The 27,880-nt window shown below is 48.7% G+C and overlaps 1 protein-coding gene across 4 annotated transcripts in view; it reads right to left on the bottom strand.

The window, feature by feature from the left end:
* Window positions 1-27,880, bottom strand: part of WDR47 (WD repeat domain 47) — a 207,650-nt gene that overhangs the window by 171,752 nt on the left and 8,018 nt on the right. For all 4 annotated transcript variants that reach the window (XM_063940149.1, XM_063940146.1, XM_063940148.1 and 1 more), the window contains one exon: window positions 19,615-19,781. In XM_063940149.1, the coding sequence (XP_063796219.1) occupies window positions 19,615-19,772 (158 nt within the window). In that variant the 5' untranslated portion in view covers window positions 19,773-19,781. The remainder of the gene's footprint in view (window positions 1-19,614; window positions 19,782-27,880) is intronic.

Below are 27,880 nucleotides of genomic sequence, written 5' to 3'. Positions count from 1 at the left end.
AGTTAGGATACTGTGCCCGGACGAGCGTACACAATAAGGAAGGATTTTGAATCCCGGGTAAGACTCATACCAGCCACACCAATCACACCGTACAACTTGTAATTTGAACCCAGTTAACAGCATGATAACAGAGGAGCCTCTGAAAAGATGGCTCACAACAATAATAACCCGATTTTTGTAACAATAACTATGTACAAGTATTGCAGACAATCCTCACTTGGGATGGGCGCCCAGCATCCACTACGGACTATGAGAAATAGAATTATCGGTAAGTAAATTCTTATTTTCTCTAACGTCCTAGTGGATGCTGGGGACTCCGAAAGGACCATGGGGATTATACCAAAGCTCCCAAACGGGCGGGAGAGTGCGGATGACTCTGCAGCACAGAATGAGAGAACTCCAGGTCCTCCTCAGCCAGGGTATCAAATTTGTAGAATTTTGCAAACGTATTTGCCCCTGACCAAGTAGCTGCTCGGCAAAGTTGTAAAGCCGAGACCCCTCGGGCAGCCGCCCAAGATGAGCCCACTTTCCGTGTGGAATGGGCTTTTACAGATTTTGGCTGTGGCAGGCCTGCCACAGAATGTGCAAGCTGAATTGTACTACAAATCCAACGAGCAATCGTCTGCTTAGAAGCAGGGGCACCCAGCTTGTTGGGTGCATACAGGATAAACAGCGAGTCAGATTTTCTGACTCCAGCCGTCCTGGAAACATATATTTTCAGGGCCCTGACTACGTCCAGCAACTTGGAATCCTCCAAGTCCCTAGTAGCCGCAGGCACCACAATAGGCTGGTTTAAGTGAAATGCTGAAACCACCTTAGGGAGAAATTGAGGACGAGTCCTCAATTCTGCCCTGTCCGTATGAAAAATTAGGTAAGGGCTTTTATAGGATAAAGCCGCCAATTCCGATACACGCCTGGCTGAAGCCAGGGCTAACAGCATTACCACTTTCCATGTGAGATATTTTAAGTCCACAGTGGTGAGTGGTTCAAACCAATTTGATTTTAGGAATCCCAAAACTACATTGAGATCCCAAGGTGCCACAAAAGGAGGCTGTATATGCAGTACCCCCTTGACAAACGTCTGAACTTCAGGAACTGAAGCTAGTTCTTTTTGGAAGAATATTGACAGGGCCGAAATTTGAACCTTAATGGACCCTAATTTGAGGCCCATAGACAGTCCTGTTTGCAGGAAATGCAGGAATCGACCCAGTTGAAATTCCTCTGTAGGGGCCTTCCTGGCTTCACACCACGCAACATATTTACGCCAAATATGGTGATAATGTTGCACAGTTACATCCTTCCTGGCTTTGATCAGGGTAGGGATAACTTCATCCGGAATGCCTTTTTCCTTCAGGATCCGGCGTTCAACCGCCATGCCGTCAAACGCAGCCGCGGTAAGTCTTGGAACAGACATGGTCCCTGCTGGAGCAGGTCCTTTCTTAGAGGTAGAGGCCACGGGTCTTCCGTGAGCATCTCTTGAATTTCCGGGTACCAAGTCCTTCTTGGCCAATCCGGAGCCACGAGTATAGTCTTTACACCTCTCCTTCTTATGATTCTCAGTACCTTGGGTATGAGAGGCAGAGGAGGGAACACATATACTGACTGGTACACCCACGGTGTTACCAGAGCGTCCACAGCTATTGCCTGAGGGTCCCTTGACCTGGCGCAATATCTGTCCAGTTTTTTGTTGAGGCGGGACGCCATCATGTCCACCTTTGGTTTTTCCCAACGGTTCACAATCATGTGGAAGACTTCTGGGTGAAGTCCCCACTCCCCCGGGTGAAGATCGTGTCTGCTGAGGAAGTCTGCTTCCCAGTTGTCCACTCCCGGAATGAACACTGCTGACAGTGCTATCACATGATTTTCCGCCCAGCGAAGTATCCTTGCAACTTCCGTCATTGCCCTCCTGCTTCTTGTGCCGCCCTGTCTGTTTACGTGGGCGACTGCCGTGATGTTGTCCGACTGGATCAACACCGGCTGACCCTGAAGCAGAGGCCTTGCCTGACTTAGGGCATTGTAAATGGCCCTTAGTTCCAGGATATTTATGTGAAGTGACGTTTCCATGCTTGACCACAAGCCTTGGAAATTTTTTCCCTGTGTGACTGCTCCCCAGCCTCTCAGGCTGGCATCCGTGGTCACCAGGACCCAATCCTGAATGCCGAATCTGCGGCCCTCTAGGAGATGAGCACTCTGTAACCACCACAGGAGAGACACCCTTGTCCTTGGAGACAGGGTTATCCGCTGATGCATTTGAAGATGCGATCCGGACCATTTGTCCAGCAGATCCCACTGAAAAGTTCTTGCGTGGAATCTGCCGAATGGAATCGCTTCGTAAGAAGCCACCATCTTTCCCAGGACTTGTCGTCGGAATCAGCTGCGATTTTGGAATATTTAGAATCCATCCGTGCTGTCGTAGTACTACTTGAGATAGTGCTACTCCGACCTCTAACTGTTCTCTGGACCTTGCCCTTATCAGGAGATCGTCCAAGTAAGGGATAATTAAGACGCCTTTTCTTCGAAGAAGAATCATCATTTCGGCCATTACCTTGGTAAAGACCCGGGGTGCCGTGGACAATCCAAACGGCAGCGTCTGAAACTGATAGTGACAGTTCTGTACCACAAACCTGAGGTACCCTTGGTGAGAAGGGCAAATTGGGACATGGAGGTAAGCATCCTTGATGTCCAGAGACACCATATAGTCCCCTTCTTCCAGGTTCGCTATCACTGCTCTGAGTGACTCCATCTTGAACTTGAACCTTTTTATGTAAGTGTTCAAGGATTTCAGATTTAAAATGGGTCTCACCGAGCCGTCCGGCTTCGGTACCACAAACAGCGTGGAATAATACCCCTTTCCCTGTTGTAGGAGGGGTACCTTGATTATCACCTGCTGGGAATACAGCTTGTGAATGGCTTCCAATACCGCCTCCCTGTCGGGGGGAGACGTTGGTAAAGCAGACTTCAGGAACCGGCGAGGGGGAGACGTCTCGAATTCCAATTTGTACCCCTGAGATACTACCTGCAGGATCCAGGGGTCCACTTGTGAGTGAGCCCACTGCGCGCTGAAATTCTTGAGACGGGCCCCCACCGTGCCTGAGTCCACTTGTAAGGCCCCAGCGTCATGCTGAGGACTTGGCAGAAGCGGGGGAGGGCTTCTGTTCGTGGGAAGAGGCTGTCTGCTGCAGTCTTTTTCCCCTTCCTCTGCCCCGGGGCAGATATGAGTGGCCTTTTGCCCGCTTGCCCTTATGGGGACGAAAGGACTGAGCCTGAAAAGACGGTATCTTTTTCTGCTGAGAGGTGACCTGGGGTAAAAAGGTGGATTTCCCAGCCGTTGCCGTGGCCACCAGGTCCGATAGACCGACCCCAAATAACTCCTCCCCTTTATACGGCAATACTTCCATTTGCCGTTTGGAATCCGCATCACCTGACCACTGTCGCGTCCATAACCCTCTTCTGGCAGAAATGGACATCGCACTTACTCTTGATGCCAGAGTGCAAATATCCCTCTGTGCATCTCGCATATATAGAACTGCATCCTTTAAATGCTCTATAGTCAATAATATATTGTCCCTGTCCAGGGTATCAATATTTTCAGTCAGGGAATCCGACCAAGCCACCCCAGCACTGCACATCCAGGCTGAGGCGATTGCTGGTCGCAGTATAATACCAGTATGTGTGTATATACTTTTTAGGATATTTTCCAGCTTCCTATCAGCTGGTTCCTTGAGGGCGGCCGTATCAGGAGACGGTAACGCCACTTGTTTTGATAAGCGTGTGAGCGCCTTATCTACCCTAGGGGGTGTTTCCCAACGTGCCCTAACCTCTGGCGGGAAAGGGTATAATGCCAATAATTTTTTAGAAATTAGCAGTTTTTTATCGGGGGAAACCCACGCTTCATCACACACCTCATTTAATTCATCTGATTCAGGAAAAACTACGGGTAGTTTTTTCACACCCCACATAATACCCTTTTTTGTGGTACTTGTAGTATCAGAAATGTTCAAAACCTCCTTCATTGCCGTGATCATGTAACGTGTGGCCCTACTGGAAAATACGTTTGTTTCCTCACCGTCGACACTGGAGTCAGTGTCCGTGTCAGTGTCTGTATCGACCTGAGGTAACGGGCGTTTTAGAGCCCCTGACGGTGTTTGAGACGCCTGTACAGGTATTAACTGATTTGCCGGCTGTCTCATGTCGTCAACAGTCTTTTGTAAAGTGCTGACACTATCACGTAATTCTTTCCATAAGACCATCCAGTCAGGTGTCGACTCCCTAGGGGGTGACATCACTAACACAGGCAATTGCTCCGCCTCCACACCATTTTCCTCCTCATACATGTCGACACAACGTACCGACACACAGCACACACACAGGGAATGCTCTGACAGAGGACAGGACCCCACTAGCCCTTTGGGGAGACAGAGGGAGAGTTTGCCAGCACACACCAGAGCGCTATATATATATAGGGATAACCTTATATAAGTGTTTTTCCCTGATATAGCTGCTGTATATATTTATCTGCCAAATTAGTGCCCCCCCTCTCTTGTTTTACCCTGTTTCTGTAGTTCAGGACTGCAGGGGAGAGTCAGGGAGCCTTCCTCCAACGGAGCTGTGAGGAAAAAATGGCGCCAGTGTGCTGAGGAGATAGGCCGCCGAGAAGGGGGCGGAGCCTTTCTCCCGCTTTTTTATGGAAAAATTGGCAGGGGTTAAATGCATCCATATAGCCCAGGAGCTATATGTGATGTATTTTTTGCCAAAAAAGGTGTTTTTATTGCGTCTCAGGGCGCCCCCCCCCCAGCGCCCTGCACCCTCAGTGACCGGAGTGTGAAGTGTGCTGAGAGCAATGGCGCACAGCTGCGGTGCTGTGCGCTACCTTATTGAAGACAAGACGTCTTCTGCCGCCGATTTTCCGGACCTCTTCAGTCTTCTGGCTCTGTAAGGGGGCCGGCGGCGCGGCTCTGGGACCCATCCATGGCTGGGCCTGTGATCGTCCCTCTGGAGCTAATGTCCAGTAGCCTAAGAAGCCCAATCCACTCTGCACGCAGGTGAGTTCGCTTCTTCTCCCCTTAGTCCCTCGGTGCAGTGAGCCTGTTGCCAGCAGGTCTCACTGAAAATAAAAAAATAAGATTTTACTTACCGATAAATCTATTTCTCGTAGTCCGTAGTGGATGCTGGGGACTCCGTCAGGACCATGGGGATTAGCGGCTCCTTCCTTGTAATTTCACACCATCATTGACTTTTACTTGACAAATATAAAATAAAAGCAAAATTCGTTATAGGCCTAATTTGTTTGACTTTTGAGAATCTTATTTTGGTGAAAGTGAGTGGAATTTGTTTTCTTTTGACCATGACCATTTCTCTAACGTCCTAGTGGATGCTGGGGACTCCGAAAGGACCATGGGGAATAGCGGCTCCGCAGGAGACTGGGCACAAAAAAGCTTTAGGACTACCTGGTGTGCACTGGCTCCTCCCCCTATGACCCTCCTCCAAGCCTCAGTTAGATTTTTGTGCCCGAACGAGAAGGGTGCATACTAAGGGGCTCTCCTGAGCTGCTTAGAGTAAAAGTTTAAAGTAGGTTTCTCTAACGTCCTAGTGGATGCTGGGGACTCCGTCAGGACCATGGGGATTAGCGGCTCCGCAGGAGACAGGGCACAAAAATAAAGCTTTAGGATCAGGTGGTGTGCACTGGCTCCTCCCCCTATGACCCTCCTCCAAGCCTCAGTTAGGATACTGTGCCCGGACGAGCGTACACAATAAGGAAGGATTTTGAATCCCGGGTAAGACTCATACCAGCCACACCAATCACACCGTACAACTTGTGATCTGAACCCAGTTAACAGTATGACAACGTAGGAGCCTCTGAACAGACGGCTCACAACAAGAACAACCCGATTTTTTTGTAACAATAACTATGTACAAGTATTGCAGACAATCCGCACTTGGGATGGGCGCCCAGCATCCACTACGGACTACGAGAAATAGATTTATCGGTAAGTAAAATCTTATTTTCTCTAACGTCCTAGAGGATGCTGGGGACTCCGTCAGGACCATGGGGATTATACCAAAGCTCCCAAACGGGCGGGAGAGTGCGGATGACTCTGCAGCACCGAATGAGAGAACTCCAGGTCCTCTTTAGCCAGGGTATCAAATTTGTAGAATTTTACAAACGTGTTCTCCCCCGACCACGTAGCTGCTCGGCAGAGTTGTAATGCCGAGACCCCTCGGGCAGCCGCCCAGGATGAGCCCACCTTCCTTGTGGAATGGGCCTTGACAGATTTAGGCTGTGGCAGGCCTGCCACAGAATGTGCAAGTTGAATTGTGCTACAAATCCAACGAGCAATCGTCTGCTTAGAAGCAGGAGCACCCAGCTTGTTGGGTGCATACAGTATAAACAGCGAGTCAGATTTTCTTCCTTGAAATATATATTTTCAATGCCCTGACAACGTCCAGCAACTTGGAATCCTCCAAATCGCTAGTAGCCGCAGGCACCACAATAGGCTGGTTCAGGTGAAACGCTGACACCACCTTAGGCAGAAAATGAGGTCGCGTCCGCAGTTCTGCCCTGTCCGAATGGAAAATCAGATATGGGCTTTTATACGATAAAGCCGCCAATTCTGACACTCTCCTGGCTGAAGCCAGGGCCAGTAGCATGGTTACTTTCCATGTAAGATATTTCAAATCCGCCGATTTGAGTGGCTCAAACCAATGGGATTTGAGAAAATCCAAAACTACATTAAGGTCCCACGGAGCCACTGGGGGCACAACCGGGGGCTGTATATGTAGTACTTCTTTTACAAAAGTCTGGACTTCAGGAACTGAAGCCAATTCTTTCTGGAAGAAAATCGACAGGGCCGAAATTTGAACCTTAATGGACCCCAACTTGAGGCCCATAGACAATCCTGTTTGCAGGAAATGTAGGAATCGACCCAATTGAAATTCCTCCGTGGGGGCCTTCCTGGCCTCACACCACGCAACATATTTTCTCCAAATGCGGTGATAATGTTGTGCAGTCACCTCCTTCCTGGTTTTAACCAGTGTAGGAATGACCTCTTCTGGAATGCCTTTTCCCCTTAGAATTCGGCGTTCAACCGCCACGCCGTCAAACGCAGCCGCGGTAAGTCTTGGAATAGACACGGTCCCTGCTGAATCAGGTCCCGTCTTAGAGGTAGAGGCCACGGATTTTCCGTGAGCATCTCCTGAAGTTCCGGGTACCAAGTTCTTCTTGGCCAATCCGGAGCCACGAGTATCGTTCTTACTCCCCTTTGCCATATAATTCTCAGTACTTTGGGTATGAGAGGCAGAGGAGGAAACACATACACTGACTGGAACACCCACGGTGTTACCAGAGCGTCCACAGCTATTGCCTGAGGGTCTCTTGACCTGGCGCAATACCTGTCCAGTTTTTTGTTGAGGCGAGACGCCATCATATCCACCTTTGGTTTTTCCCAACGGTTCACAATCATGTGGAAGACTTCTGGATGAAGTCCCCACTCTCCCGGGTGTAGATCGTGTCTGCTGAGGAAGTCTGCTTCCCAGTTGTCCACTCCCGGAATGAACACTGCTGACAGTGCTATCACATGATCTTCCGCCCAGCGAAGAATCCTTGCAGCTTCTGCCATTGCTCTCCTGCTTCTTGTGCCGCCCTGTCTGTTTACGTGGGCGACTGCCGTGATGTTGTCCGACTGGATCAACACCGGCTGACTCTGAAGCAGGGGTTTTGCCAGGCTTAGAGTATTGTAAATCGCTCTTAGCTCCAGTATATTTATGTGAAGAGACATCTCCAGGCTTGACCATACTCCCTGGAAGTTTCTTCCCTGTGTGACCGCTCCCCAGCCTCTCAGACTGGCATCCGTGGTCACCAGGACCCAGTCCTGTATGCCGAATCTGCGGCCTTCTAACAGATGAGCACTCTGCAACCACCACAGAAGAGACACCCTTGTCCGTGGCGATAAGGTTATCCGCTGATGCATCTGCAGATGCGATCCGGACCATTTGTCCAGCAGATCCCACTGAAAAGTTCGTGCGTGGAATCTGCCGAATGGGATTGCTTCGTAAGAAGCCACCATCTTTCCCAGGACTCTTGTGCATTGATGCACAGACACTTTTCCTGGTTTTAGGAGGTTCCTGACAAGTTCGGATAACTCCTTGGCTTTCTCCTCCGGAAGAAACACCTTTTTCTGAACCGTGTCCAGAATCATTCCCAGGAACAGCAGACGTGTTGTCGGGGTCAACTGAGATTTTGGAAAATTCAGAATCCACCCGTGTTGTTGCAGCACTACTTGGGTTAGTGCTACTCCGTCCTCCAGCTGTTCTCTGGACCTTGCCCTTATCAGGAGATCGTCCAAGTAAGGGATAATTAATACGCCTCTTCTTCGCAGAAGAATCATAATTTCGGCCATTACCTTGGTAAAGACCCGAGGTGCCGTGGACAATCCAAACGGCAGCGTCTGAAACTGATAATGACAGTTTTGCACCACGAACCTGAGGTACCCTTGATGTGAAGGGTAAATTGGGACATGCAGGTAAGCATCTTTTATGTCCAGGGACACCATAAAGTCCCCTTCTTCCAGATTCGCTATCACTGCTCTGAGTGATTCCATCTTGAACTTGAATTTTTGTATGTACAGGTTCAAAGATTTCAGATTTAGAATAGGTCTTACCGAGCCGTCCGGCTTCGGTACCACAAATAGCGTGGAGTAATACCCCTTTTCCTGTTGTAGGAGGGGTACCTTGACTATCACCTGCTGAGAAAACAGCTTGTGAATGGCTTCCAATACCGTCGCCCTGTCTGAGGGAGACGTTGGCAAAGCAGACTTTAGGAACCGGCGAGGGGGAGACTTCTCGAATTCCAACCTGTAACCCTGAGATACTACCTGCAGGATCCAGGGGTCCACCTGTGAGCAAGCCCACTGCGCGCTGAAATTCTTGAGCCGACCCCCCACCGTTCCTGAGTCCGCTTGTAAAGCCCCAGCGTCATGCTGAGGGCTTTGCAGAACCCGCGGAGGGCTTCTGTTCCTGGGAAGGAGCTGCTTGCTGCCCTCTCTTACCCTTTCCTCTGCCTCGGGGCAGATATGACTGTCCTTTGCCCGCTTCTTATAGGACCGAAAGGACTGCGGCTGAAAAGACGGTGTCTTTTTCTGTTGGGAGGGGGTCTGAGGTAAAAAGGTGGATTTCCCGGCAGTTGCCGTGGCCACCAAATCCGATAGACCGACGCCAAATAATTCCTCCCCTTTATACGGCAATACTTCCATATGCCGTTTGGAATCTGCATCACCTGACCACTGTCGTGTCCATAAACTTCTTCTGGCAGATATGGACATCGCACTTACTCTCGATGCCAGAGTGCAAATATCCCTCTGAGCATCTCGCATATAAAGAAAAGCATCCTTTAATTGCTCTAAAGTCTGTAAAATACTGTCCCTATCCAGGGTATCAATATTTTCAGTCAGGGAATCCGACCAGACCACCCCAGCACTGCACATCCAGGCTGAGGCGATGGCTGGTCGCAGTATAACACCAGTATGTGTGTATATACTTTTTAGGGTAGTTTCCAGCCTCCTATCAGCTGGATCCTTGAGGGCGGCCGTATCAGGAGACGGTAATGCCACTTGTTTTGATAAGCGTGTGAGCGCCTTATCCACCTTAGGGGGTGTTTCCCAGCGCGCCCTAACCTCTGGCGGGAAAGGGTATAATGCCAATAACTTTTTTGAAATTAGCACTTTTCTATCTGGGTTAACCCACGCTTCATCACATACATCATTCAATTCCTCTGATTCAGGAAAAACTACAGGTAGTTTTTTCACCCCCCACATAATACCCCTTTTTGTGGTACTTGTAGTATCAGAGATATGCAAAGCCTCCTTCATTGCCGTGATCATATAACGTGTGGCCCTACTGGAAAATACGTTTGTTTCTTCACCGTCGACACTAGATTCAGTGTCCGTGTCTGGGTCTGTGTCGACCAACTGAGGTAAAGGGCGTTTTACAGCCCCTGACGATGTCTGAGACGCCTGGGCAGGTACTAACTGGTTTTCCGGCCGTCTCATGTCGTCAACTGATTTTTGTAATGTGCTGACATTATCACGTAATTCCATAAACAAAGCCATCCATTCCGGTGTCGACTCCCTGGGGGGTGACATCACCATTACCGGCAATTGCTCTGCCTCCACACCAACATCGTCCTCATACATGTCGACACACACGTACCGACACACAGCAGACACACAGGGAATGCTCTATTGAAGACAGGACCCCACTAGCCCTTTGGGGAGACAGAGGGAGAGTTTGCCAGCACACACCCAAGCGCTATAATATATATGGGAACAACCCTATATAAGTGTTGTATCCTTATAGCAGCTTAAATATAGTAATATCGCCAAAAAAAGTGCCCCCCCTCTCTGTTTTACCCTGTTTCTGTAGTGCAGTGCAGGGGAGAGTCCTGGGAGCCTTCCTCACAGCGGAGCTGAGCAGGAAAATGGCGCTGTGTGCTGAGGAGAATAAGCCCCGCCCCCTATTTCGGCGGGCTCTTCTCCGGAGTTTGTGAGATCTGGCAGGGGTTAAATACATCCATATAGCCTCAAGGGCTATATGTGATGTATTTTTTAGCCATAAAAAGGTATTATACATTGCTGCCCAGGGCGCCCCCCCAGCGCCCTGCACCCTCCGTGACCGCTGTGTGAAGTGTGCTGACAACAATGGCGCACAGCTGCAGTGCTGTGCGCTACCTCAGGAAGACTGAAAAGTCTTCTGCCGCCTGCTTCTGGACCTCTTCCATCTTCGGCATCTGCAAGGGGGGTCGGCGGCGCGGCTCCGGGACCGGACTCCATGGCTGGGCCTGTGTTCGATCCCTCTGGAGCTAATGGTGTCCAGTAGCCTAAGAAGCCAATCCATCCTGCACGCAGGTGAGTTGACTTCTCTCCCCTATGTCCCTCGATGCAGTGAGCCTGTTGCCAGCAGGACTCACTGAAAATAAAAAACCTAAAAACTTTTTCTAAGCAGCTCTTTAGGAGAGCCACCTAGATTGCACCCTGCTCGGACGGGCACAAAAACCTAACTGAGGCTTGGAGGAGGGTCATAGGGGGAGGAGCCAGTGCACACCACCTGATCCTAAAGCTTTATTTTTGTGCCCTGTCTCCTGCGGAGCCGCTAATCCCCATGGTCCTGACGGAGTCCCCAGCATCCACTAGGACGTTAGAGAAACCTACTTTAAACTTTTACTCTAAGCAGCTCAGGAGAGCCCCTTAGTATGCACCCTTCTCGTTCGGGCACAAAAATCTAACTGAGGCTTGGAGGAGGGTCATAGGGGGAGGAGCCAGTGCACACCAGGTAGTCCTAAAGCTTTTACTTTTGTGCCCAGTCTCCTGCGGAGCCGCTATTCCCCATGGTCCTTTCGGAGTCCCCAGCATCCACTAGGACGTTAGAGAAATGGTCATGGTCAAAAGAAAACAAATTCCACTCACTTTCACCAAAATAAGATTCTCAAAAGTCAAACAAATTAGGCCTATAACGAATTTTGCTTTTATTTTATATTTGTCAAGTAAAAGTCAATGATGGTGTGAAATTACAAGGAAGGATTTATTTGTTGCCGAGAGACAATAATATCAATGTAAAGTCCATGGGTTAAAAGTTTACTGTATCTTTACAACAAGAAAATAAAGCACTATAGAGAAACCAGGCTTACCCAGTATCTATTATGCTGCTGTAGACCGTGTGTTATAAATCTGAATACAAGAGGTAATTACAGGGAAAAAGGTTTGATAGAGATCAGTATGAGATCCCGGCAGTCGGGATCCCGGCAGCGAGCTCAGCATTGTCCCCTCGTGGGCTTGCTGCGCTCGCAACGCTTCAGGCCCGGTGGCGACCTTAGGTCGCCACAGGTTCCTATTCACCTCCGGGTGGTGACGTGAATCACCACCCAAACGTGGTGTCGGGATTCCGGCATCGGTATCCTGACCACCGGGATCCCAACAGGCGGTCAATTGACTGCCTCCCGTTTGATAGCTGCCATTCTCATAATGCCTAAACTGTAGAGATAGAGAGAGGACACAACAGGACGACATAGGCTGTCACCAGCATGTATTCTAGTAGGAAAATAGACATCTGGGAGTATATTTACTAATGGTCGATTTTGTTTATGTCCTATGTTAAATTGATATTAATCGATGTTGGGCTTCCAGGGTTAAAACATACATTTAATAACATTAAAAAAATAGAGAGTTATGGTAGACTTACCATTGTTAACTCTCTTTCTGAGAGGTAAATTGGTTCCACAGGAACTCATAGGGGGGTGTAGAGAGGATCTTGATCCAGAGGTACCAACAGGCTAAAGCTTTAGGCTGTCCCAGGATTTATTGGGGCCTCCCCTATAAACCCCCGCCTCCAGGCACTGAGACCTCAGTTTCATTAACCAGTCCAATGCAGGAGCAGGCAAGAGAGAATGTAGATGTTAATCACATAGAACCACATTCTCATGACAGAAGGTACCAGCGGCTAATGCCATACAAACCCATAGGAGCAACGTGTGTCAGGGTGGGTGCCCTGTGGAACCAATGTACCTCGCAGAAAGAGTTATCCATGGTAAGTCTACAATAACTTTAATTTTCTGCAGCAGGATACATTGGTTTCCGCAAGAAAACATTGAGGATGTCCTAAAGCAGTTCCTCAAGGGAGGGGACACGCCTTAGCAGGTATAAGAATCTGGCATCCAAAGGAAGTATCATGGGAGGTGGAAGTATCAAAGACTTAGAACCTAATAAACATGTTCACCGAGGACCACGTAGCCGTCTTGCACATTGTTCTGCGGATGCACCATGACAGGCCACCCAAGAAGGTCCAACAGACTGAGTAGAATGGACTTTATTAGCAGCAGGAGTTGGGAGTCCAGCCTGCGCACAAGCTTGTACAATCACCATTCTAATCCATCTGGCCAAGGTTTGCTTATTTGCAGGCCAGCCACTTTTGTGGAAACCAAACAGTACAAAAAGGCAATCTGACCTTCTGATAGAGGCAGTCCTCTCCACATGAATACGGAGAGCCCTTACCACATCCAAAAAACGCTTCTTGGAAGACAAGTTTGAAGAGATAAAGGCCGGAACCACAATCTCTTGGTTAAGGGTGAAAAGATGACACCACCTTAGGAAAATTACTGGTCGAGTTTGTAGAACTGCCCGGTCACAGTGAAAAATCCAGTAGGGTGGAAAACAGGATAAGGCGCTTAAGTCCGATACACGTCTTGCCAAGGCATTAGCCAGCAAGAACAGGACCTTGGTCATGAGCCATTTAAGGTCCACCGACTCAAGGGCTTTCAGTACAACAGTCAAATCCCATGGAGCCACAGGAGAGACATAGGAAGACCGAATTCTAAGTACGCCCTGAAAGTATGAACATCATGTATAGACGCAATTTTTATCTGAAACCATACCGAAAAGGAAGATTTGTGAACCTTGAGGAAGGCCAGATGGAGACCCAAGTCAAGTCCTCGTTTCAGAAAAGCCAGACATCATAATTCTTATCAGCACACCATGTGAAGGAAGAATTACAAACCCTGTAATAAATCCGGGCAGAGGCCGGTTTGCAGGCTTTCAACATAGTCTGAGAAACCTTTGGCCCTCTGGAGTGATGCTTCAAGAGCCACGCCGTCAAAGCCAGTCTGGGTAGAGACAATGGCCCTGAACAAGGAGGCCCAGGAGCTGAGGAAGTAGAAGGGAGTGCTCTGTTGACAGACCGTGCCGGTCTGAGAACCAATGCCTTCCGAGGCCACGCTGGAGGGACTAGAAGTAGTATTCCTCCTTATTGATTGAACTTCTGTAGTACCCTGGGCAGGAGACACTGGGAGGGAATACGTAGGTAGCCAAAAAGTTCAGTGGTACAGCCAGTGCGTCCGAAGACCAGAACCTTGTGATTGTGTTGAGATGCCATGAGGTCTACGTCAGGTAGACACCACTTGTCCACTAGGAGTAGAATGACTTCTAGATGAAGACTCCACCCTCCGGTGTGCATGTCCTGGTGACTGATGAAGTTCATTTTCCAGTTCAGGACACCTGGAATGAACACTACCGATATGGCTGGCAGATGGCGTTCTGCCCCACAAAGGATTTTTGACGCGTCCATCATTGCCATTCAGCCTCGAGTACCTCCCTGATGGTTTATGTATGCCACCATGGTGGCATTGTCGGATTGTACTTGAACAGGCCTGTTCTGTACTACAGATAGGGCAAGAAATAGTGCATTGAACACTGCCCTCAGCTCCAGATATTTACTTGAAGGAGTGATTCCTCCTTGATCCAACGACCTTGAAAAGAGTGTTGCTCCAACACTGCTTCCCATCCCCTCAGTCTACAGAACCCAGTCGGGGACCCAGAAGGGACAGCCCCTGCTCGTGATGGTACTGGATTCACCAGGTCAGCGACAGGCGAACCTCTGGAGTCAAAGAGATTATGTGAAATCTGATCCAATAAGGCAGGCCGTCTCACTTTGAAAGGATTAACCTGTGTAGTGGGTGGTAATGAAATTGAGCGTACTCTACCATGTCGAAGGCCGATGACATCAGTCCAAATACCTGCCTCGCCGACTGTACTATAGACACTCTGGGACAACTAAGGAAGCATCTTATCCTGTCCTGAATCTTCAGGACTTTTTTTTTGGAGACAGGACTTCTTCCATTTGATAAGCCACCCGTGGGCTTGAAGGAAGATTACCTTCAGTTGCAGATGACAGAGGAGAACTTTGTGGGAATTTGCCAGAGTCATCAGGTCATCTAGATACGGAAGGATGCTAACTCCATGGTGACGGAGATGAGCACAGCGAACTCTCAGCCAGCACAGCTCCAGCGGCTAGCCTGGACTTACTCGTCGCTGCCCTGGTCACAGCGGCTGCGTGTGACGTCACGCAGTCGCTGCGAGCCGCCCCCTCACAGTCCGGCCACACCTGCGTTGGCCGGACCGTGCCCACAAAATGGCAGCCAAACCCCGCCGTGCCGCCCCCTCCCGCTCAGCAACCGCCTGTGCCTGAGGCAGAGGCGATTGCTAGGCAACGACAGCAGTCGGCTGTCAGCCATGCGCCGGCACACTGCGGTGCAGGGGCATGCGCAGTTCTGACCTGATCGCTGCGCTGCAATGAACTGCAGCGAGCGATCAGATCAGAATGACCCCCATAGGACGCTGCAGTAAAAGGGTTTTTTCTCCCCTAGCTACAGAACAGACTTGCTGCAAATGCAATGGCATACCCTCCAGCTGTAACTTTTTTGCAGGTGCAGTCCCTTTTTTTATGGTCTGTACTGATTTTTGGCTCTCCAAACTTCCATTGAAAGTATAGGAAAAGGGGCGTGGCCACGCTTCCTTGTTGAATTTGTCCCGATTTTTATGTGTAAATTGTTGGAAGGTATGTAGCTGCAGATGCAGTGGGCCTATTTTGGGGTGTGGAGCTAGAGCTGCAGCTGCATCATCCCCATTATTAATCCTGATCTGGGAACACAACACAGAGCCTCCCATTGGATGTAACCTGTTTGGGAGGGCATTTCTCGCCCAATCAGCTGTGGACTGGGTGTGATAGACCTGCTGCTAACCCGATGAGAGCTCCTAGCCACTCCCAGCGTTATCCACACAGTCACAGAGTGACAAATCTGGGCAATTATATAGGAGATAACCCTGAAGTATGCACTTGTTCTTAACTAACACTGTCTAAACGACATGTAGAATACTTAAGTGTCCTGTAAATGCACAGTGCTGATGATGCAGGCAGCTTTACAGAGGAGGCATCATCCAGCAGTCCCAGAATCAGCGCAGCTGTGTGTAATGGCGCCCAAACGCTGACAGGGAGACAGACAGATGCAGCTCCAGGGCGGGAACATTTACTCTAAATGGCGCACTGGGGCTGAGGGAAGGGGCTACAGGCCAGAGCCTTATCCCCTTACTGGACTTCACCACCGGGTGCTGCGGGCCTCAATAAAATGGATTATAGCCTAATCCGACCTGTGGCCTGTACTGCCACAGTGTCCAAGCCAGCGCGCGCCGCCCGCCTCCTAATGCCCGCGGCGGATCGCGATTTCCAGCAGGTCCCGCCTGGGGGATCCTCTTACCTCCTCCCTGAGTGCGGCCACCCGATCCCGGAGAACTTCGGTTAGTGTGTGTGCCCTGGGTGAAGAACCGAAGCCTCCGCTGTAAGTACCCGGCAACCAGGGACGCGGGAGTATACAGCGCCACTGTGGGAGGTGATGGAGCTGCAGCAGGAGATATCAGAATGATATCTAGCACTAGAGTGCCTCTGCTGCAGCCCTTGAAGTCTTCTATCTTCTTTAAAATAGCTCTTCTTAGGGCTGCTGGAGCAGCCCTGCCTGTTAGCTGCCTGCACTGCAGTCACCAACTTACAAACTGAGCTCATGTGCACGGAGGCGGGGTTATAGAGGAGGCGGCACTGAGCATCTTGGGAACAGTCAAAGCTTTTAGCCTGTTGGTGCCTCGGATCAAGATCCTACTCTACACCCCGATGTTATTCCCTGTGGAATACCAGTGTAACCCGCTGCAGAAATGCTTATTAGCATCCATTAAGGCAGGGACATCAATCTGCAAGGGAGAATCCTCATCAGTAACACAGGATTCAGTGTCTGACAGCAGCGCATGTTCCCCCCATCAGAGAGGTTATTGGATTGCGAGGACGAAGCCACCTGCTTAGAGGACCCAGAGACACAGGAGTGACCTGGTGTAGATTTCTGTCTAACCAAAGACTGTTTCATTTGCAGTTGGTTAGACAATTTTTCCGCCCAAGGCGGATTAACCATAGGGAAAATATGAGGTGGCAGTGCACCGGTGGTCCCATAGGGGGCGCTATGCGTTCCACCAGAGTACCCAGTAGGTTGGTGAACACAGCCCAGAGCACTCCATTGCATGAGCTGCAAACTGACTGGAAGGCATATGACAATTAGTACACAGACAGTCATATAACACTTACCCCTCTGGTAAATCCCTGGAGCATGCTCTGCATGATGCAGGTGCTTCCTCTGATTTACTGCCCTTTCTGTTAGACATTATGGTGGTCATTCCGAGTTGTTCACTCGCTAGCAGTTTTTAGCAGCCATGCAAACGCTAAGCCGCCTCCCACTGGGAGTGTATTTTAGCTTAGCAGAAGTGCGAACGAAAAGATCGCAGAACGGCGGCAAAGTTTTTTTGTGCAGTTTTACAGTAGCTCAATACCTACTCAGCGCTTGCGATGACTTCAGACTGTTCAGTTCCTGTTTTGACATCACAAACATGCCCTGCGTATGCCCAGCCACGCCTGCATTTTTCCAGACACGCCTGCGTTTTTTCGAACACTCCCTGAAAACGGTTGGTTGACACACAGAAACGCCCACTTCATGTCAATGATCCTGCGTCCAGCAGTGCGACCGAAAAGCTTTGCTAGACCCTTTGTGAAACGAAATCGTTCGTTGTAATAGTACGACGCGCGTGCGCATTGCGCCGCATACGCATGCGCAGAAGTGCCTTTTTTTGCCTCATCGCTGCACAGCGAACGAATGCACCTAGCGATCAACTCGGAATGGCCAACTATGTGAGAATGCAACAACAGAGCGACTTAGTACGATACTGCCAGACAAAGTACAACACCTGTAATTAAATCCGGTATTATGTGACTGAATACACAGTAGAATATACATATTGGATAAATACTGTGAAGCACTATATCAGCAGACACAGACGCACCTAGCCTCTTAGGGTAAAGGATATAGTGACAGTTATATCTGGAAAACAGAGTGAAACCACACAGCAGATACAGTCACACATTCATAGGCAATGCAGAAATTCTTATCACAATAAGGCTGCACTATATATTATATATACTCAAGTGTTTGTAAAGTGACAGCACTGTATACAGACGGCTTTACAAGGGAGACCTTGCCCTGCAATCCCAGAGACCAATAGTAGCTATGCTCAGAAGATGGCACACAGCGTCTCTGTCAGGGAATGAGGGAGAGTGTGAGGCAGCTCCAGGGTGGTAAAATCTACTCAGAGATTTTGCTTTGGGCCGGGGGAAGGGCTACAGGTCAAGCACCGGTTCCCCTATGCTGGGCTTCCACCGCTGGTACTACAGAACCTTATTAAATGGGGCGATAGTACACCCGACCTGTACTCTTATGCCCCGACGGTCTAGTGGGGTCCCTGCATGGCGACTGTGTCCACGCTAGCACCGCGTCCCGTCTCCCTAGGCCGCGGTCAGAACGCGATTTAATGGTGGGTCCCACCTGACGGACCCTCTTACCTCCTCCCCATAGCAGCCATGCGATCCAGGAGAGCGGTCTGCGACTGTGTGCCTAAGCTGGAGCGTCTCCGCCACAAGTACCCGGGAACAGAGCCGTGGGAGTATGCGACGCCGCTTGGGAGGTGATGGAGCTGCAGCGCTGACAGCCCAGTTGAAGAAATCTTCTCAGAAAAGTTTTTCCAGGGCTGCCCAGTGCAGCCCTCATGTTAGGTGACCTGCTGCTGCAGGCACCAACTCAAAACTGAGCTCTCAGTGCCTGGAGGCGGAGTTTATAGTGGAGGCCCCAATGCATCCTGCGAGAGCCTAAAGCTTTAGCCTGTTGGTACCTCTAGATCAAGATCCACTCTACACTCCTAATGTTTTCCTGTGGAAAACAATGAATCCTGCTGCAGGAATTAATATAATTAAAATCATCTGCAAGTAAATGTGTGTTTTAACCCTGGAAGCCCAGCATCAATTAAAATCTATTTAAAATCCATCTAACTGTGAACACAAACTAAAACGACCATTAGTAAATATACCCCCTGGGCTGTAATCCAGAATCCCAACCCATCCAGGTAGAGTACCCTAAGCACCCTCAGACCCACCACTGACAGTCTGGACCCCAGTGATACTGTAAAGCGACAGAGGGTGCATGGCCAGAACAAGGCTTAGCATTTTATATACTGGCGACCAGTCGCGTAAAATCGTCCCAGTTGCCTGGAGGCAAGATAAATATTGGTGTCCCTCACCCCTACCCCTATATAGATAAATATATGTATGTATATGGAGTGTTCTGAAACTATATATATGTAATATTTTCATTGTCATTTATTTTAGATTCTAACTAACTAGTGTCCTTCCCAGGACCTTACTGATGGAGCTCCTGCATAGTAAGCATATTTAGTTAGAATTCTCATGCTTCCTGTACAGGAGCAAATATCTCCATTAGTAATTTATTTGATTCCAGTGTACTAGGTCATGGGTACTAATCTTAGGTATGAAACTTGCAAAATGTATCTCTATAATAAGGAGGGAGTGACTTCTAAGGTGGAGAGACAAGTGGGGAAGTTGGCCACGAAAGAGATAGTGGTGGCTATCTACTAACCGATTAAAACAGTTAATTGGTGTCGCTGCTATAGCAGGAAACACCTAAATAGAGGTCAGCACACATGGAAAAGGAGAACATGAAGGAGAAGTGCCCCCCTTCAGAGCAGGAGCCAGGCGGTAGCCGACTCCGTTGCCTCCCAGTGTTACAGCTCTGCTGGCGACCCTGTTTTGCATACAGAAACCCTTTAATAATCACACTGTAACTAGGGAGAAAATTAATTCTCTTTATAGAACAAAAACTACAATTTTGCATACTGTACTGTTTATATTGTGACATACCGGAGAAAAAGCATATCATCAGAATACAGCCCATTTATCACTCCACTCTCCTTCTCCAGGGCCAGCATGCTGATGTGCAGCTTCTTGGCATTGAGGAAGTCTAGAATCAACTTGGTAATCTCTACTTCTTTCACATTTACAGTTTCTTCCGCCGTCATTGTGATGGTCTGAAAAGGGAACAATATATATTTAACGCGGGTATCATAAAAGAAGTCTAAAAATACTGGTCATACAGTACCTGCAAGTCAGGTATAACATCTGAAAGGGATAACATAATATTATGAAAAAATAAAATGGCAAATAATAAAGAAAATTACTGTACTTCCTTAACAATAATGCACTGTCATAGTAAAATATGCCTCTATCTGTATCAAGTGGTTAAAAGCAGAACTACATCTATCGGGCTATGATTGTTTATATAAATGATACTGTACAAACACGCCAGTCATCAATTACATCCTAAGACACATGAGCTATACGGTTACAGCCTGGGAACCATGCACACCCTATTACCAAACGTTTATGTAGCATCTACAATTTGGGTGTGATCATGGAGGAAACATCTCTGACAAAGTTCAGGAAATGAGAACAATAAATGTGACTAAAATGTACAAAAGTTTTGGAACAGCGAGTGTGACACAAAACGTCTTAGTAGGCAAGACCTTTCTAACCTGTATTCTATATCTAGGACAGTGGTTTCCAAACTTTTTTGAATCACGGCGCCCTAGAATATCAGATTTTTTTTCACGGCACCCCTAGGCCAAAAATTTCTTATTGAGGAATTTAGAAAGAAATATTACATTAAGTAGATTGCGTTTATATGTCATCCTTAGGGTCAGTTGTGTGGTGAGGGACAAGATTTGCTTCTGTTTGGCCACATAGTTTATGACTGGCAGCCACCAGCACTGGTTTTGCCTATTATATTGACCATGAATAATTTGAATTGGTCCTGGACCACCAACCCAGGGCACCCCTGCAAGTGTCCCGAGGCACCCCAGGGAGCCACGGCACACAGTTTGGGAACCTCTGATCTAGGAGATTTCTAAACACTGGTGTTATAATATAAGTGAGGACACAGCTGCGTGGCATAGTGGCAGTGGTACTCCACTGAGGATAATGGAAGCCAGCGAGAGCCACAGGACAAGTTAATAAAGACCCTCCAACACCCTGGGTCTGATTCATGTTTGTAAGTAAAGGAAACCAACCATATTGCCATGTAAGGGGAGCAAGAACATTTGTGTTTTTTCTGTGCAGGGTAAATACTGCATGTAGTCCACAAATGTTAAACACTATTTTAACACTGCAATTTAGACTTCAGTTTGAACAGGTTTGGGATTGGGTGACAGGCAGTCAGCATACCGACGCCGGGATCCCGGCTGCCAGTATGTCGGGGGGGCGAGCGCAACTTTGCCCCTTTGCGGGCTCGCCACAGGTTCTATTCCCTCTCTATGGGTGAGTGGAAATAGTCCTGGGCCCCCTGCCGGCATTCTAGCGGATCTGACCGCCAAGATCATAACTACATCCCTTTGACTCCACCCAAATATAAATCTCTCTGCATGTGTTACATCTCCCCTACCTGCATGGTTTGGCCCAGGTGCTTGCTTTTTTGCTTTACAAACAAACATGAATGAGGTCCAGAGTACGGACATGTCTGCCACACTGATGCAAGCCGAGAAGTCTATACATCTAATAAATGAGATTCGCACATCACCATTATACAGTAGCAACTTAGAGCAGTTATTATTCTTGTAGGTTTTAACATATAAAAGAGAACAGAAAAGCTTCCATAATGTAACTATGGCCCTCATTCTGAGTTGTTCACTCGCTAGCTGCTTTTAGCAGCCGTGCAAACGCTAAGCCACCGCCCTCTGGGAATTTATCTCAGCTTAGCAAAAGTGCGAACGAAAGGATCGCAGCGTGGCTACAAAAAAAAGATTGTGCAGTTTCCGAGCAGCTCCAGACCTACTCCTACCTTGTGATCACTACAGACTGTTTAGTTCCTGTTTTGACGTCATGAACACGCCCTGCGTTAGGCTAGCCACGCCTGCGTTTCCCCCGGCACGCCTGCGTTTTTCCACACACTCCCCAAAAACGGTCAGTTACCTCCCAGAAACGGCCACTTCATGTCAATCATTCTGCAGCGAGCAGTGCGACTGAAAAGCGTCGCTAGACCTTGTGTGAAACTACTACGGCTGTTGTGAAAGTACGTCGCGCTCGCAGAAGTGCCGTTTTTTTTGCTTGATCGCTGAGCAGCAACCGAAAACAGGTAGCGAACAACTTGGAATGACTACCAATGTACATAATTATCAGTGCACACCATGAACATTACACTTACAAAGATGAATTTCATTATATTATGATTCTTTGATTGTAGTCTATCAAATATAATGTCATATAACTTCAAATATTCAGGCAGACCCTCAGACAGAAAGAAGAAAAGTTCCCTCATATGTAGATACTAGTGGTAATGTCCCACCTGTTCTTCACATGACACAAACAGATGGAATTTGTGCTTGAAATTTCTGTATATTTTCATCCATACATGTAGATTGCATCCAGACGTCTTAATATCAAGGGGAATCAGTCAAAAGGAAGTTAGAACATAAATCCACAGCTCTGCATCACCTTTTGTAAAGTACTTTTATTGCCCATGAGCTTGTTACAAGGTTGGCCAGATTCCAAGTAAAAAATAAGAATTTACTCACCGGTAATTCTATTTCTCGTAGTCCGTAGTGGATGCTGGGTACTCCGTAAGGACCATGGGGTATAGACGGGCTCCGCAGGAGACTGGGCACTCTTAAAAGAAAGATTAGGTACTATATCTGGTGTGCACTGGCTCCTCCCTCTATGCCCCTCCTCCAGACCTCAGTTAGGGAAACTGTGCCCGGAAGAGCTGACATTACTAGGAAAGGATTTGGAATCCAGGGTAAGACTCATACCAGCCACACCAATCACACCGTACAACTCGTGATAACTATACCCAGTTAACAGTATGAATAATAACGGAGCCTCTCTCAACAGATGGCTCATACAATAACCCTTTAGTTAAGCAATAACTATATACATGTATTGCAGAGAGTCCGCACTTGGGACGGGCTCCCAGCATCCACTACGGACTACGAGAAATAGAATTACCGGTGAGTAAATTCTTATTTTCTCTGACGTCCTAGTGGATGCTGGGTACTCCGTAAGGACCATGGGGATTATACCAAAGCTCCCAAACGGGCGGGAGAGTGCGGATGACTCTGCAGCACCGAATGAGCAAACTCAAGGTCCTCCTCAGCCAGGGTATCAAACTTGTAGAATTTTGCAAAAGTGTTTGAACCCGACCAAGTAGCACCTCGGCAAAGTTGTAAAGCCGAGACCCCTCGGGCAGCCGCCCAAGAAGAGCCCACCTTCCTCGTGGAATGGGCTTTTACTGATTTAGAATGCGGCAGTCCAGCCGCAGAATGTGCAAGCTGAATCGTGCTACAGATCCAGCGAGCAATAGTCTGCTTTGAAGCAGGAGCACCCAGCTTGTTGGGTGCATGCAGGATAAATAGCGAGTCAGTTTTTCTGACTCTAGCCGTCCTGGAAACGAAGTTTCAGGGCCCGGACTACGTCAAGCAACTTGGAATCCTCCAAGTCCCTAGTAGCCGCAGGCACCACAATAGGTTGGTTCAAATGAAACGATGATACCACCTTAGGGAGAAATTGGGGATGAGTCCTCCATTCTGCCCTTTCCATATGGAAGATCAGATATGGGCTTTTACATGACAAAGCCGCCAATTCTGACACACGCCTAGTCCAAGCTAAGGCCAAAAGCATGACCACTTTCCACGTGAGATATTTTAGCCCCACGGTCTTAAGTGGCTCAAACCAGTGGGATTTTAGGAATCCAACACACGTTAAGATCCCAAGGTGCCACTGGAGGCACAAAAGGGGCTGAATATGCAGCACCCCTGTAACAACGTCCGAACTTCAGGCAGTGAAGCCAGTTCTTTTTGAGAGAAAAAAGGGATAGGGCCGAAATCTTGGCCTTTATGGTTCCTAATTTTAGGCCCATAGTCACTCCTGACTGTAGGAAGTGCAGGAATCGACCCCCCTGGAATTCCTCTGTATGGCCTTCCCGGCCACACACCAAGCAACCTATTTTCGCCATATACAGTGAAAAAGTCTTGCTGTCACGTCTTTCCTAGCCTTTATCAGCGTAGGAATAACTGCATCCGGAATGCCCTTTTCCGCTAGGATCCGGCGTTCAACCGCCATGCCGTCCAACGCAGCCGCGGTAAGTCTTGGATCAGACAGGGCCCCTCCTTCTTGGCCAATCCGGAGAAAACAATATTGTTTACACTCCTCCGTTAATTACAATTCTCAGCCCTTGGGTCTGAGAGGAAGAGGAGGGAATATATAGACCGACTGGAACACCCACGGTGTTACTAGTGCGACCACAGCTATCGCCTGAGAGTCCCTTGACTCAGCGTAAAACCATTTTTATCTTTTTATTGAGGTGGGACGCCATGTAGTCCACCTGAGGCAGTTTCCATCAATTTGCAAAACTGCGTGAAGACTTCCTGATGAAGTCACCACTCTCCCGGGTGGAGGTCGTATCCACTCCCGGAATGAACACTGCTGACAGTGCGCTTACTTGATTCTGCGCCCAGCGAAGAATTCTGGTGGCTTCTACCCTCGCCACCCTGCTCCTTGTGCCGCCCTGGCGGTTTACATGAGCCCCTGCGGTCTGACTGGATCAGAACCGGTTGGTCGCGAAGCAGGAACTCCGCTTGACTTAGGGCGTTGTATATGGCCCTTAGTTCCAGGATATTGATGTGAAGGCAAGTCTGTTGGCTTGACCACAAAGCTTGGAATTTTCTTCCCTGTGTAACTGCCCCCCACCCTCGGAGGCTTGCATCCGTGGTCACCAGGACCCAGTCCTGAATGCCGAATCTGCGGCCCTCGAGAAGGTGAGCACTCCGCAGCCACCACAGGAGAGACACCCTGGCCCTGGGGGATAGGGTGATTAACCTAAGCATCTGAAGATGTGATCCGGACCACTTGTCCAGTAAGTTCCATTGTCCTTGCATGGAACCAGCCGAAGGGGATGGCCTCGTATGATGCCATCATCCTTCCCAGGACTCGAGTGCAGTGATGCACTGACACCTGTTTTGGTTTTCAATAGATTCCTGACCAGTGTCATGAGCTCCTGAGCTCTCTCTATCGGGAGATAAACCCTCTTCTGGTCTGTGTCTAGGATCATGCCTAGGCGAGGCAGATGAGCTGTAGAAACCAACTGCGACTTCGGAATATATAGAATCCAGTCGTGTTGCCGTTTCACTTCCAGAGAAGGTGATACGCTGTCCAGCAACTGCTCTCTTGATCTCGCTTTTATGAGGAGATCATCCAAGTATGTGATAATAGTGACACCTTGCTTCCGCAGGAGCACCATCATATCCGCCATTACCTTGGTGAAATTGGTAATGACAATCCCGTACCGCAATTCTGAGGTACGCCTGATGAGGTGGATAAATGGGGACACGAAGGTATGCATCCCTTATGTCCCGATTAATTTCAGGCTTGCAATGACCGCTCTTAGTGATTCCATCTTGAACCTGAACCTTTTCAGGTATATGTTCAGGATTTTAATAGTGATGAGCGGATTCGGTTTTACTCGGTTTTACTCGGTTCTCAAAACGGCATCTTATTGGCTCACGGATGTCACGTGTTTTGGATAGCCAATAAGATGCCGTTTTGAGAACCGAGTAAAACCGAGTAAAACCGAACCTCGCTCATCACTAGATTTTAATTCAATATGGGTTTAACCGAACCGTCTGGTTTCGGGATTATAACATGGTCGAATAATAACACCCTCTTGTTGAAGGAGGGGACCCTTGACCACCACCTGTTGAAGATACAATTTACGAATTGCAGTTAACACTGGCTCCCTCTCTTGGGGGGAAGCCCGCCGGGTCCTCGTGAGGGGGCATCTTCACACAGTCCAGCCTGTATCCCTGCGATACAATATCTATTGCCCAGGGATCTAATAGGGAGTGAACCCACTTGTGGCTGAACTTACGAAGGCGTGTCCCCACCGGGCCTAGCTCCGCCTGTGTAGCCCCAGCGACATGCGGTGGATTTTTGTAGAGGCCGGGGAGGACTTCTGTTCCTGGGGACTAGCTGTGTTGTACAGCTTCTTTCCTCTGCCCCCGGCTCTGACAAGAAAGGACGCACCTCAGACTTTCTTGTTTCTTTATTCGAAAAGCTGCATTTAATAATGTCGTGCTTTCCTAGGCTGTGCAGGAATATAAGGCAAAATATCAGAATTACCAGCTATAGCTGTGGAGACCAGGCCCGAGAACCTTTCTCCACACAATCCTCAGCCTTCCATATGCCTCTTAAGTCGGCATCATCTGCCCAATGTATATTCTACAGGACACGTCAAGCAGAAATTGACATAGCTTTTGTCTCTAGGACCCAGTATACTCATGTCCCTTTGGGCATGCTTTATAATTATATATCTATCACTTAAGACAGCATCTTAAAATATTTATATGCATACTAGGGTCTCAATCTCTGCCGATAAGGTACCTGTCCACGCTGCCACAGCGCTATAAACCCATGCCGACACAATCGCCGGTCCGGGTAGTATACTAGAATGTGCACACTATCTGCAGGATCCCTGAGAATAGCTAGTGCAAACAGGACACCCAAGGGGAAGATTCTCAACACATCCTGGCCCTAGTGGGGAAAGGATACAGCCTGAGAATTCTCTTGTGGGAAGCTGCCGTCTCTTGTCTGGAGATTCCCGCTCTTTTTCCTCATGAGAGGAGGGAAATTTACCTCAGCATTCTTCCCCTTAACATGTGTACTCTCGTGTCAGGGACAGATGAGTCATCAGTGATATGCAAATCATCTTTTATTCCAATAATCATATATTGAATATCTTTTAGCCCTCTTGGCTGTAACTTTGCATTATCGTAGTCGACAGTGGAGTCAAACTCCGTGTCGATACTTTGTTATTTTGGATAGTGAGCATAGAGAGACTCTGAAGGACTCTGTGACACAGGGACAGACCAGGGTAGATTTCCTTTCTGTTCCCTAACCTTTTGTGCAATAATTTTACCTCAGCACTTACACATATCCAAACAGGTGTCGGCGTTGTTGACGGAGACACCCTCCCACACACTTATCCGCTCTATCACCTCCTTAGAGGAGCCTTTTACCTCAGACATGTCGACACACGCGTACCGACACACCACACACACAGGGGATGCTCTATTTGAAGACAGTTCCCCCACCAGGCCCTTTGGAGAGACAGAGAGAGAGTATGCCAGCACACACCACAGCGCTATATAATACAGGGATGTACACTATACTGAGTAATTTTTCCCCTATAGCAGCTTATATACACAGTTGTGCGCCTAAATTTATGTGCCCCCCCCTCTCTTTTTTTACCCTTTGTGTACCAGGATACTGCAGGGGAGAGCCTGGGGAGCTTCCTTCCAGCTGAGCTGTGAAGAGAAAATGGCGCCGGTGTGCTGACGAAGAAGGCCCGGCCCCCTCAGCGGCGGGCTTCTGTCCTTTTATGTACTTTAATGGCGGGGGTTAATGCACATATACAGTTTATCAGACTGTATTATGTGCTTTTCGCCAAGTAAGGTAATCTAATTGCTGCCCAGGGCGCCCCCCCCCCCCCCCAAGCTCCCTGCACCCATCAGTGACCGGAGTGTGTGGTGTGCTAAGGGAGCAATGGCGCACAGCTGCAGTGCTGTGCGCTACCTTAATGAAGACCGGAGTCTTCAGCCGCCGATTTTCAACTTCTCTTCGTTCTTCTGGCTCTGCAAGGGGGACGGCGGCGCGGCTCCGGGACCGGACGACCGAGGACTGGGCCTGTGTTCGATCCCTCTGGAGCTAATGGTGTCCAGTAGCCTTAGAAGCCCAAGCTAGCTGCAAGCAGGTAGGTTCGCTTCTCTCTCCTCAGTCCCACGTAGCAGTGAGTCTGTTGCCAGCAGATCTCACTGAAAATAAAAAACCTAACAAATACTTTCTTTTCTAGGAAGCTCAGGAGAGCCCCTAGGGTGCATCCAGCTCTGGCCGGGCACAGATACTAACTGAGATCTGGAGGAGGGGCATAGAGGGAGGAGCCAGTGCACACCAGATATAGTACCTAATCTTTCTTTTAAGAGTGCCCAGTCTCCTGCGGAGCCCGTCTATACCCCATGGTCCTTACGGAGTACCCAGCATCCACTAGGATGTCAGAGAAATAAATTCATCACGCATAATTCAGCAA

This window comes from Pseudophryne corroboree, chromosome 9 (genome assembly GCF_028390025.1).
Source record: "Pseudophryne corroboree isolate aPseCor3 chromosome 9, aPseCor3.hap2, whole genome shotgun sequence".
Lineage (NCBI taxonomy): Eukaryota > Metazoa > Chordata > Amphibia > Anura > Myobatrachidae > Pseudophryne > Pseudophryne corroboree.
This window is presented reverse-complemented; position numbering and strand designations above follow the sequence as displayed.